Source organism: Podarcis raffonei, chromosome 3 (assembly GCF_027172205.1).
Source record: "Podarcis raffonei isolate rPodRaf1 chromosome 3, rPodRaf1.pri, whole genome shotgun sequence".
NCBI classification, from domain to species: domain Eukaryota; kingdom Metazoa; phylum Chordata; class Lepidosauria; order Squamata; family Lacertidae; genus Podarcis; species Podarcis raffonei.
Genome location: NC_070604.1, coordinates 16,845,420 through 16,858,985, shown reverse-complemented (window position 1 = coordinate 16,858,985; position 13,566 = coordinate 16,845,420). Strand labels below are relative to the sequence as shown.

Here is a 13,566-nt window from a genome sequence, read left to right as displayed (position 1 = left end):
CTAGACCGGTTGGAACCCGTTCAGACCAGTTTGAACCGGTTCAAGCCAGCTGGAACCGGTCAAGACCGGTTGAAACCGGCTCATGCCAGTTTGAATCGGTCTAGACCGGTTGGAACCGGTCCAGACCGGTTTGAACTGGTTGAAGCTGGTTTCAGCCGGTCTAGAGGGCCGGCTGAGCTGGGGCAGGGCCTTGAATTGGAAGCGCCTGCACCTGTGCCGGGTCCTCAGGAGCAGACACCAGATGAATCCACTCTGGCTCCAGAGGTGATTGAGGACCCATTGCCTGCAGGTGCGCCTCTGAACACGCCACACGGCAACCTTCCCCCGGGACCAGCACAGACCAGTTGGCACCAGTTGAACCCGGTTTAAACTGGTGCAAACTGGTTGGAACCAGTTGAAGCCGGTTTCAGCTGGTCTAGACTGGTTGGAACTGGTCCAGACCGGTTTGAACTGGTTGAAGCCGGTTTCAGCCAGACTAGACCAGTTGGAACTAGTCCAAGCTGTTTGGAACTGGTCTAGACTGGTTGAATCAGGTCCAAAATGTTTGGAACCATTTGAAGCTGGTTTGAACCTGTCCAATCAGGGCGTACCCCATGCGGCGTACCCCAGGAGGCCGGGTCCAGAACCTTGGATGAGGGAGGTGCCTGGTATGGTTGGAACTGGTTGAAGCTGGTTGGAATGGGTCTAGACCATTTGGAACCACACCAGACCAGTTGGAACTGGTTGAAGCCGATTTGAACCGGTCTAGACCTGTAGGAACCAGTCCAAGCTGCTTGGAACCAATCTAGACCGGTTGGAACCGATTCAGACCGGCTGGAACCGGTTGAAGCCAGTTTGAACCGGTCCAAGCTGGTTGGAACCGGTCTATACCGGTTTAAACTGGTTTTAGCCTGTTTCAGCCAGACTGGTCCAGACCGGTTTGAACCGGTTGAAGCCGGTTTGAACCTGTGCAAGCTGGTTGGAACAGGTCTAGACCGGTTGGAACCGGTCCAGACCGGTTTAAATCGGCTGAAGCCGGTTTCAGCCGGACTAGACCAGTTGGAACTAGTCCAAGCTGTTTGGAACTGGTCTAGACCGGTTGAATCAGGTCCAAAATGTTTGGAACCAGTTGAAGCTGGTTTGAACCTGTCCAATCAGGGCGTACCCCATGCGGCGTACCCCAGGAGGCCGGGTCCAGAACCTTGGATGAGGGGGGTGCCTGGTATGGTTGGAACTGGTCGAAGCTGGTTGGAATGGGTCTAGACCATTTGGAACCACACCAGACTGGTTGGAACCGGTTGATGCTGGTTTGAACCGGTCTAGACTGGTTGAATCAGTCCAGAACGGTTTAAACTGGTCCAAGCTGGGTGGAACAGGTCGAGACCGGGTGGAACCGGTTCAGACTGGTTGGGACCTGTTCAGAATGGTTGGAACCAGTTGAACCTGGTTTAAACCAGTGCAGACCGGTTTGAAACGGTTTAAGCTGGTTTGAACCTGTGCAAGCTGGTTGGAACCAGTCTAGACTGGTTGGAACTGGTCCAGACCGGTTTAAACCGGTAGAAGCTGGTTTCAGCCAGACTAGACCAGTTGGAACCGGTCCAAACTGTTTGGAACTGGTCTAGACCGGTTGAATCTGGTCCAAACCGTTTGGAACCAGTTGAAGGTGGTTTGAACCTGTCCAATCAGGTTGGAACCGGTCTAGTATGGTTGGAACCGGTCGAAACAGGTTGGAATGGGTCTAGACCATTTAGAACCGGACCAGACCGGTTGGAACTGGTTGAAGCCGATTTGAACCAGTCTAGACCTGTTGGAACCAGTCCAAGCTGCTTGGAACCGATCTAGACCGGTTGGAACCGATTCAGACCGGCTGGAACCGGTTGAAGCCGGTTTAAACCGGTACAAGCTGGTTGGAACCGGTCTAGACCGGTTTAAACTGGTTTCAGCCTGTTTCACCCAGACTAGACCGGTTGAAACCGGTCCAAGCTGGTTGGAACCACTTCAGACTGGTTTGAACCAGTCCAAGCTGGTTGGAACTGGTCGAGACCGGTTGGAACTGGTCCAGACCAGTTTGAACCGGTTGAAGCCAATTTGAACCGGTCTAGACCGGTTGGAACCAGTCCAAGCTGCTTGGAACCAGTCTAGATGGGTTCGAACCGGTCCAGACCGGTTTGAACCGGTTGAAGCCGGTTTCAGACTGTCTAGACCAGTTGGAACCGGTTCAGTCCAGTTGGAACCAGTTGAAGCCAGTTTGAACTGCTCCAAGCTGGTTGGCATCGGTCCAGACTGGTTTCAGCCGGACTAGACCAGTTGGAACCGGTCCAAGCTGGCACCGGTCTAGACTGGTTGGAACCGGTCTAAGTTGGTTGGAACCAATCAAGACCAGCTAAATCTGGTCCAAACCATTCTAGACCGGTTGAAGCCAGTTTGAATGTGTCCAAGCAGGCTGGAACCAGTGTAGTCCGGTTGGAACCGGTCCAGACCGGTTTGAACCGTTTGAAGCCGGTTTCAGCCAGTGTAGACCTGTTGAAACAAGTCCAAGCTGAACCTTTTGGAACCGGTTCAGACCGGTTGGAACCAGTTGAAGCCGGTTTGAACTCCTCCAAGCTGTTTGGAACCGGTCTAGACTGTTTGTAAGCGGTTGAAGCCAGTTTGAACGAGTCTAGACCAGTTGGTCATAGCTGCTTTGAACCAGTCCAAGCCAGTTGAAACAGGTTGAGACTGGTAGATACCAAAACAAACAAACTTTAGATGAAATGATGCTACTTGCCTTATTCGTAGGGGGAAGAAGGTTGGGATACGACCACATTGTCAACCCAGACGTAGTATAGATTTTACACTAAAAGGGGTTATCAAAGCTGCACAATTCTATGATGCACAAATAGTGACTACCGCCCCAGCTAACCTCTACGTCCTGAATGTGAAATCCTGGGCATAGGTGGTGCTGTATGCAAGGATATCTAATTTTTGGCAGGGTTTGTTGATTAATGACCCCCTTCCTTATTTGAGGAAGCACACTGCTTGCTCAGTTAAGAGCACTGCTTCTGGCTAGGATATTTTAATGCTCCCTTCAGAAACTCATTGAATAGATGGAAATAAAATCAATTTATGTGCCATACTATAAAAGCTAAAGCTGCAAATCTCAAGCATGGTGACTGGAAAGACATGGTATTACTTCCTGCCGGTTAGCTTCATCAATCGTTGCTGACCACAGCTAAAGTTTTCTTAATAGTGCTTGCAGTTAGAAAGTTTAACTATACAATATGTAGGGTATACACAGAATATCTCCTTTAACCTGGTCATTGATCGGACATTACAGTCAGCGCAAGAGAAACAGATCTACCTGGTGCAAAATTGAAAAGGTTTTGTAGAGCGCAAAGTAGGGCTCCTTTAGAATAACAAAGTAATGGAACGTACATGTGGCAATAGTGCTTTGGCTCCAGACAGCCATATTTAGAGTAGGCTCACACAGATCAAATGAATTCAAGTACCATTGATTTAAATAGGTCTACTGTGAGTACAGGGACGCGGGTGGCGCTGTGGGTAAAAGCCTCAGCGCCTAGGGCTTGCCGATCGAAACGTCGGCGGTTCGAATCCCCGCGGCGGGGTGCGCTCCCGTTGTTCGGTCCCAGCGCCTGCCAACTTAGCAGTTCGAAAGCACCCCCGGGTGCAAGTAGATAAATAGGGACCGCTTACTAGCGGGAAGGTAAACGGCGTTCCGTGTGCTGCGCTGGCTCGCCAGATGCAGCTTTGTCACGCTGGCCACGTGACCCGGAAGTGTCTCTGGACAGCGCTGGCCCCTGGCCTCTTGAGTGAGATGGGCGCACAACCCCAGAGTCTGTCAAGACTGGCCCCTACGGGCAGGGGTACCTTTACCTTTACCTTTTACTGTGAGTATAAGGGACGCGTGTGGTGCTGTGGGTTAAATTACAGAGCCTAGGACTTGCCGATCAGAAGGTCGGTAGTTCGAATCCCCGCAACGGGGTGAGCTCCCATTGCTCGGTCCCTGCTCCTGCCAACCTAGCAGTTCGAAAGCACGTCAAAGTGCAAGTAGATAAATAGGTACCGCTCCGGTGGGAAGGTAAACAGCGTTTCTGTGTGCTGCTCTGGTTTGCCGGAAGCGGCTTAGTCATGCTGGCCACATAACCCGGAAGCTGTACGCTGGCTCCCTCAGCCAATAAAGCGAGATGAGCGCTGCAACCCCAGAGTCGGCCACAACTAGACCTAACTGTAAGGGGTCCCTTTACCTTTACCTTACTGTGAGTATGGCTCAAACCAAGAGAGAGCCATGCAATAGTGATTTACACAAATCCTCCTTCGGATTTGCAGTCATAGTAAACTTGTTCCATTCTGAAGGAAATCAGCCCTGAGTGCTCACTGGAAGGACAGATCCTGAAGCTGAGGCTCCAATACTTTGGCCACCTCATGAGAAAAGAAGACTCCCTGGAAAAGACCCTGATGTTGGGAAAGATGGAGGCACAAGGTGAAGGGGGCGACAGAGGACGAGATGGTTGGACAGTGTTCTCAAAGCTACCAACATGAGTTTGACCAAACTGGGAGGCAGTGGAAGACAGGAGTGCCTGGCATGCTCTGGTCCATGGGGTCACAAAGAGTCGGACATGACTAAACGACTAAACAACAACAGTAAGCTTGTCCCTTACTTATTCTGACATGTGACCCAGGCCAACATCACTGTCTTTGGATTCAGTTTTGGATGTTATGTTGATGGGGTAAACACTCATGAAGCAATTAAATAAATCACTTTCCCTGCTCTGATTTTCAGTAAGAAAATGCCCAAACAAGAACATGGAGGTTACAAAACCAATATTAACTGACAAACAGAGCCAGGTTTAAGAGTGTCCTTTCAGGCAGCAAATAAAAATCTGATGGGAAAATCTCAAGATAAAGTTTTATAAAAGGGCTTCAAGCTAAACATCCGTACTGATTTTGAAGTTGTGAAATAGGAAGCTTTGTGAAACAGAAGTTCACATTAAAGGAATAGTGGTTCAAAAAATTGAAAGGAGAACGACTAAACTGTTAAGAAATTGGCTTTCAAAGCAGCGGCCAGTCACGGAAGCAAAAAAGAATGAAACCTCAGTTTTCACGTTTCTTTTCTGAACCATGTCTCACGTTGGCAAATGTTGATTCCTAAACACTTTAACTGTTCAGTTTTCATCTATGAACAATTTCATAGTATAGAATGAAGCCAAAACCACCAACTGGGAAGGCAAGGCTATTAGGAACTATAGGAGGAAATGCATAATGAAAGAAAGTTTGGGCTTAACTCACACTCTATGGTAAAGGTAAAAAACGTAAAGGACCCCTGGATGGTTAAGTCCAGTCAAAGGCGACTGTGAGGTTGCGGCGCTCATCTCACTTTCAGGCCAAGGGAGCTGGTATTTGTCCACAGACAGCTTTCTAGGTCATGTGGCCAGCATGACTAAACCGCTTCTGGCGCAATAGAACACCGTGACAGAAACCAGAGTGCATGGAAACGCCATTGACCTTCCTGCTGCAGCGGCAACTATTTATCAACTTGCACTGGCGTGCTTTTGAACTGCAAGGTTGGCAGGAGCTGGGACAGAGCAACGAGAGCTCACCCCACCAGGGGGATTCGAACCGCTGACCTTCTGATCGGCAAGCCCAAGAGGCTCAGTGGTTCAGACCACAGCACCACCTGCATCCCACAGGCTATGGAGTGAGCTCACGGAATGGAAGTTGGCAGGATCCCCAAAAATGTACTCTATAGGGAGCTGGCTTCAGGTACCAGGCCTGTCGGCAGACCAACTCTGAGTTATAAAGATTTCTGCAAATGTGACAACACCAAGCCTGCCATGTGGACAACCACAGTGCCTGGAAACAGACAGTTAGGTTGTGTAACTATAGCAATGACCAATGGAGGAATGACCGCTGGGAGGAGCACAGAGAGAAGAAATGCCATGGTGCATCTGCAGCAGCACAGCCAGATGCCCTCACCTGCCCCAGCTGCAACAAAACATGTCTCTCCCATTTCAGTCTCTACAGCCACAGCAGGCGCTGTAACCCTCCAATGGTTTGGCTTCACCCCCACCATGCACTCCTTCATTGTCTCCCAGTACATGGATGCCAACAACACGTGTAAGGATGTTCAAAGCATTTCTGATACTTGAGCATGGGGTTTTGCCGGGGGACACAACAGCAGATTGGGCAGATTAGGCCAATGAATGGGCATTCAGGTTAAGATGCAAAGAAAAATTAAAAAATAATGTATTTCCCCTCTCTTAGAACCACAATCCACAGAGACTAAGTTTACCTGAGATGCAAACATTGGTGATTAAAAATGATGTGTTTCTTTCAGGCAGAAGGTGGCAACACAACAATTTGGAAACAGCCCACTAATCAGTTCCTGCAGTGATGCAAATTGACTTTCGCTTGTATAAGATGTGCTAAGTAGGGTTATTGTGGACCATTAATTTTATTTATCCTTTGAGTCAGGTTACTGTGACATCCCCTTGATTGGTTTGTCTCCCGCTTCCATATGCAACACAAGCTCCTTGTCCCTTTTAAGCTCTCCCTGGCTGTGCCCACGCTGTCTTCCAGCTGTTTGTTTTATTCCTTTCAGTGAATTCCACTCCTCCAGAGCTCTCTACCAGCCTTCCCCAATATGGTGCCCTTAAGAGGTTTTGGACTAAAACTCTCACCAGCCTCCACCAATGCTGTGACTGATGGGATTTGTAGTCCGAAGACTGGAGAGTACCCGCTTGGCCAAGTCTGGTATATACCACCATTTGCCCAATGGTGATGGGCAAATGAGAGGGAGACAGAGAGGTGCAGGAAGATAATGGGCTGCAAGTTAAAGCCACCAGCTCTCCTGAATATTCCTTGGAGAGAAAGAAGGAGGAGGAGGAGGAGGAGGAGGAGGAGGAGGAGGAGGAGTAGTTTGGATTTGATATCCTGCTTTATGACTACCCTAAGGAGTCTCAAAGTGGCTAACAATCTCCTTCCCCTTCCTTCCCCACAACAAACACTCTGTGAGGTGAGTGAGGCTGAGAGACTTCAGAGAAGTGTGACTAGCCCAAAGTCACCCAGCAGCTGCATGTGGAGGAGCAGGGAATCAAACCTGGTTCACCAGATTACGAGTCCACAACTCTTAACCACTACACCAGAATGCATGAGGATACAGGCTGCAAATTAATGAAAGGATGGTCCCACCACTGGGTCACCCCTGAACGTTCCTCAAGTCACCCTAGGGTGCCATAACACACTGGTTGAAAACCAATCTCTTTAGCTATTACTTAATACAAGTATTTGGAAAGGCAACAGGTGGACATGCCAATTTCGAATAATATTGCTTCCACTTCATACGCACATAAGAGATGGAGAGACAGACTTTCAAACTTCCTGCTGTGAAATTATTATGCCGCATCTACAAATCAGATAAATGAATATTCTGAAATTGGAACACCTTTTTAAATCATATGCAAATGTATACAAATTCAACCAGCCAATAAACCTGTACTTAGTTGCTTAAGAATAACAAAGCAGTTTTAAACCTTATACGATGAATTTAGGGTTGCTTTATTGGGTGCCCTACTTATCCTAGTAATTCACAACCCCACCTGTAAAAGGTAAAGTAAAGGTCCTCAGGGCAGTTAAGGCCAGTCAAAGGGGACTATGGGGTTGTGGCCCTCATCTTGCTTTTAGGCCAAAGGAGCTGTCATTTGTCCACAGACAACTTTCCGGGTCATGAGGCCAGCATGACTAAACTGCTTCTGGCGCAACTGTCACACCGTGATAGAAACCAGAGCGCATGGAAATGCCGTTTACTGCTGACCTTCTGATTGGCAAGGCCAAGAGGCTCAGTGGTTTAGACCACAGCGCCACCCACATCCCTATCCCACCTGTAACCAGTGCTGGATTTATATATAGGCTAAAGCCTAGGGCCTCTAAATCTAGGGGGCCTTGCCAGCCCATCAGTTCCCCAGCAGGCAGTCTCCCCTCTCCAAAAATGGCAAATCCAATACTTCATGTGAGGGCAGGACAACTTGGGCCTCTAAATCTAGAGGGCCTTGACAGCCTGCCCGCTCCCCAGTGCTGCAGTCTCCCCTCTCCCAAAATTGTAAACCCAAGGCTTCATGCAAGGGCAGGGCAACTGACCCAGCAACTATGATACTCAGGGCTAGCTAGTGGGGCCCAATTTGAAGCAGTAGGGTGCAACTTGAATTATTTTTTGTAGGGCCCCAGTTCACAGCCAAAGTCTGCAAAATCTTATAGATATAAAATCCATCTAGATTGCCATGGTGCAGGGCCCCCCTTAGGAGTAGCATGTGGGGCCCAATTTGGCCTAATTGCTCCAATTGCCTTAAGGTCAGCCCTGATGAGACTGTGCAGGGGTTGGACTGACAAGCCCTGCACCTTCTAGGTCCCTGGTGTCACTATTCAGAGTACAGATTCAAGGACTTGTTATGGAAATAAAGGGGGGCACTTATTGGAAATCAGTTTTGTCACCTCTCCCCGCCTTCCGCAAACCCCCAGACAATGAGCCCAGCCACCTTTTATTCACAGTCACAGAAGCACTACACCTCAGCATGGCCATAAACCTGTACGTTCAACCGCTGAAATATACACCCAATATGTAGCAATGGAGATTTATGTTACTGCTTTATGAATGAACACTGTGTTTTATGAATGGACTCTGTATTTTGTGAATTACTTAAGAGCCACCAATAGGGAGCTCTAGAATCTGATAGCTAACCAATTGGGTACTACCAAACTGCACCCCCTATTGCTGAAAGCAGGTAACCAGCAGGGAATGCTTCAGCTCAGCCTTTGCACTGTTGACAGAACACCCCCTGATGTGCAGATAATTGAGAAAGCTCATAAATTGTGTCCCTTCTGGCATCCTGGCCAATTCTATTATGCTTGTGTAAACCCTGCTGCACCAGAAGCCCAGAATAGCAGCAAATAAAATCTGCTCATACGTCAGCAGCTGATAAGACTTGTCAACCAGTTCTTCCAAAGTCTTACTAAATTATAAAGCTCCAAAATACAAGCCAAAAGAGAGTAGGTCTGGGAAGAGTGAGACATACAATGGGCACCACCAGTGAAAAGGCCCTGCTCCGTGTAGCTCCTGCCCTGTCATTTGATAGGGTGCCCACTTGCCCTCCTTCTTGACATGGAATGCTCTCTATTGGAGTCTCCAGGTCCAGTACAAAGACCATAAGAAGGGAGAGCAGGGACCTTGAAGTTCCCAACAGCTGATAAGCAAGCAAGCAAGCACATAGGTCACCTTTGTCACAGTCAGGATGCCTATGTCCTGGCCAGGCCTGCACCCAATCTTGTTTTTGTACAATCTTGTTTGTCCTCAGTAACCAAAATTATATTATCAACATATACAAGCAGAAAAGTTGTTTTCCTTCATTTGCAAGGAATCGTACAAAACAAAGTGGCCCTAATAAAGAAAAGTTCCAGGGTGACAACAGAAAGCAAACTAAAAACGCTTTTACAGTTCATCAGAACTATCCAGCAATATCAAGTTATAGTAGAACTGGTGCTATTAACAGTAATCCTTCTAGTTGGTTAATTGGTTCGGCAACTTCCATGCACATGACGTGTGATGCTAATTATTTCCCCCAAGAGTTAAATGATAACTAATCAGAGGTAGCTACAGTTGCAAATGGCAACAAAATATCTGTGAAAGTAAGAGGAGCACGTTTGCTCAAGTGTGTTGCAGGTACAAATACTGTTTGTAATGAAGTGACAGCAATAGTTTACTTGCTCAAATTAACAAATAAGAAAGTTTTGAGAATTTAAATTCTAGATTAAAATTGATTACTTAATTGAGAAGGGGATTATAACAAAAACACTGGGGCCTAATTTGAATAGTAGAGTGCCTGGTATCTGGTGGGCACTCATTAGGAGAGCTATGAGATCCAGGTGAGGGCCAATCCCAGCAGGTATATAACAGGAAGACCCAGCCTGCCCAGGCCTGAAAAGGTTTACAAAGTTCAGTTATTGCAAAAGTTTTTCAGTGTTAATTTTATGCATTTTTTAAAATCACCATGGTATTTAACAATAATAATAGGGGATAAATTGTGAATTGCAGAATTTTAAATACCCGTCATCATCCTTGGTTTCATTCAGTTTTGTTTATAACACTCTTCCATTTTCTTCTTGTTGTGAGGGTGGCTCTGCCAGTAACCTGTAACCAAACACCACACTTGCAGCTTCCCTCCACTCCACCCCTCTGTTGTTTTCCCTCATTACCTATTTCAGTTTGTAAGCTCCTCTGGGGCAGAGACTTTTCTTTGTTGGTAACCTACAAACCTCATGTGTGGGATTATTAAAGCTGGGTGGGTGGGTGGGGGAAAGTATTATAACTCACAAAATGGTTATGCCAGTATCCCATTCCCTGGCTCATATGATCCACTGCCGAAAACACACACAACAGATTTGCAAGTCTTCAGAAAGAAATCAAAACAACCCCAGAAGGAGCACAATGTATCCCCCATCATTCAACCAGCTTGGAAATGAACCACAGGGCAGGACCCCAAGCTAAGGCCAGCAGCTCTTTCCTCCATTCAGGAGCCAATGGTCCATTCCAAACAATGCTAATCTTTAAAGCATCCTTTGTTTGTTGTTTAGTTGTTTAGTTGTGTCCGACTCTTCGTGACCCCATGGACCAGAGCATGCCAGGCACTCCTGTCTTCCACTGCCTCCCGCAGTTTGGTCAAACTCATGCTGGTAGCTTCAAGAACACTGTCCAACCATCTCATCCTCTGTCGTCCTCTTCTCCTTGTGCCCTCCATCTTTCCCAACATCAGGGTCTTTTCCAGGGAGTCTTCTCTTCTCATGAGGTGGCCAAAGTATTGGAGTCTCAGCTTCAGGATCTGTCCTTCCAGTGAGCACTCAGGGCTGATTTCCTTAAGAATGGACAGGTTTGATCTTCTTGCAGTCCATGGGACTCTCAAGAGTCTCCTCCAACACCGTAATTCAAAAGCATCAATTCTTCGGCTATCAGCCTTCTTTATGGTCCAGCTCTCACTTCCATACATCACTACTGGGAAAACCATAGCTTTAACTTTACGGACCTTTGTTGGCAAGGTGATGTCTCTGCTTTTTAAGATGCTGTCTAGGTTTGTCATTGCTTTTCTCCCAAGAAGCAGGTGTCTTTTAATTTTGTGGCTGCTGTCACCATCTGCAGTGATCATGGAGCCCAAGAAAAATCTCTCACTGCCTCCATTTCTTCCCCTTCTATTTGCCAGGAGGTGATGGGCCCAGTGGCCATGATCTTCGTTTTTTTGATGTTGAGCTTCAGACCATATTTTGCGCTCTCCTCTTTCACCCTCCTTAAAAGGTTCTTTAATTCCTCCTCGCTTTCTGCCATCAAGGTTGTGTCATCTGCATATCTGAGGTTGTGGATATTTCTTCCGGCAATCTCAATTCCCTATGCCCTTTTAAAATGTGGTTTGGGGTTATTGGGTTGTTGTTTTTACTTTGGTTATCTATATTGTAGTCTTATATGTTGGTTTTATTCTGTGAACCGCCCTGAGACCTCCGGCTATAGGGCGGTATTCAATAAATTCAACAAATAATAATAAAGCGGTGCGGAGAGGTTGCTCGCCCTTAGCTGAGGCAGCGCCGAGGGCCAGCAGATGGCGCTGCCCTCCTGCCTTCTTTTTCCGCAGGCTCCCTGAGCGCGGAGAAAAGTTGGGGGACGAGTCAGCCGGGAAAGGAAGGAGAGGGCGGCAGCAGCATTTGCATGAGCAGCGGGAAGAGCCAGTGTGTGGGGGGAGTGAGTGTGTGTGTATGCGCGCGCGCGCGCCTCTCTCCATCTCTCGCTCGCTATATAGGATGTGCCGCGGAATGGGTGGCTCGTTGCTGTAGGCACGCGTGCGGCTCGCCCTGCCTTTGGCGAGCAGCGTTTTGCAGCGCTGCTGCTGCTCTCCTCCTCCTCACCACCGGCAAGGCAAGCGATCCCGGCAGGCTCTGGCTTTTCCCGGCTGCCATCTCCTCCTCCTCCTCCTCCGCCTGCCTGCCTGCCCTCTCTCTCTCCCATTTTCCTCCGCTGGGAAGCCTCGATGTGCTGCTGCCAATGGCCGGGGCACAGCCAGGGGTGCACGCTCTCCAACTGCAGCCGGTCCGCGTCTCGGCCAGCCTCAAGAAAGGCACCGTCTTCGTCAAGTGGGACGATGTAAGTTTGCGGAGCGCGCCGCCTCGGCCGCCCTTTGCCCGACCTTCCTTGCTCCCTCTTCCCGCTCAGCTTGATGGATGGAGGGTGCCGGGATGGAAGGGGGAAACGCCACGCGTAATTACGCAACGGCCAGAGCGCATCGGCCGGGGGGATCGCCACATGTGCGGGGTGGTGCCTCGCCGAGGGCGCGCGGTGCTCCTCTGGCTCGGTGGCTGGGTCACACACAAACACGTGTCTGAGATGGGCTCTGCTGAGACGCAGAATCGGGGATCGGGTCAAATTTCAGCTGCTTCTGGGCACGCAGGGGTTTCCCAAGTGGCCCTAGCTCCGGAGCCGAGTACATGCTGGGGTAGCTCGGTCGGTAGAGCAGGAGACGCTTGCTCTCAGCGTCGTTGGTTCGAGCCCCATGTTGTGCATGCTCCTTGCACGCCCGCGGGTTGGAACAGAGGACCCACGCCGTCCCTTCCAACTCTACAAATCTATGTTTTTTGTACGATTCAGTGCTTTGCATGCCGACGATTCCAGGTGTGAGCCAGTCCAGCCAAAGGTGCATAGGGCTGGGAAAGACTTACTCTTGAGAGACAGGCAAGGGAGGTGGGCATGAATGGAATGTGGGCTTGACTGGGGATCTGGCAGTTCTCGCTATGTATTGTCCATTGCTGGTGCTTCTGGGAAAAAGCAGAAATCTCTATAAAGTGGAGTGGTGGAGGCAGAGTTGGGATTAGGTTATGCCATTTCTTTTTCCAAAAGGATGGATGGATGGCATGGAGATGAAGAAGCCAAAATGTTGTTGCATGGGTTGCGAAGCACCCTGACAAATGCAGGGTCCTGCGAGTGGGTGGGATGGGCGAGTGAAGGTGCTGCCAGCCTTAAAGTTGGGAGAGAAGCAGGAAGGTGGAGCCGGTCTGATTTTTATTTGATGAAACATTGGAAGAGCATTGGTTCCCAACGAGTTACCCTTGGCAACAAGCAACTCAAATGCATTGATGTGGATTTAGACAAGCAGTTTGGTGCTTGTGTCGAGAAGAAACGGGCACAGCTTTTGTGGGTATGTGCACAGCCTAGTGTGCATACACACACAGAGAGAGTTTTTGAAGGGAAAATAATAATAGAATTGTAGTGTCTGGTCCATCCCCCTGCCATGTTTCTAAGTGGAACTTGGAACTGGGGTTTTTTTAAAGAAAGTTTGCTACTTGATCTTTTCCTTAAAAATTGATTTTTTGCACACTTTAGTGCCCTGTTTAGATGCAGAAACCTCTCCGTAAGCTAGTCTTCACTCAGTTTCTCAGGTCCTCGTAGTTTTTGCTGTCATATAACTACTTATTATGGGTGCATACATTGGTAAATTGAGTGTTACAGATTTCCATAGGCAAAAGTAGGAAGACCTCCGTTGCACAGAAAGCTTGCACTCTAAAACA

General features: G+C 48.5%; 1 protein-coding gene across 2 annotated transcripts in view; it reads left to right on the top strand.

The window, feature by feature from the left end:
• Nucleotides 1–11,692: 11,692 nt before the first annotated feature.
• The window catches only part of PLCB1 (phospholipase C beta 1), a 458,785-nt gene continuing 456,911 nt past the window's right edge, over nt 11,693–13,566 (top strand). For both annotated transcript variants that reach the window (XM_053380655.1, XM_053380656.1), the window contains exon 1: nt 11,693–12,148. In XM_053380655.1, the coding sequence (XP_053236630.1) occupies nt 11,717–12,148 (432 nt within the window). In that variant the 5' untranslated portion in view covers nt 11,693–11,716. The remainder of the gene's footprint in view (nt 12,149–13,566) is intronic.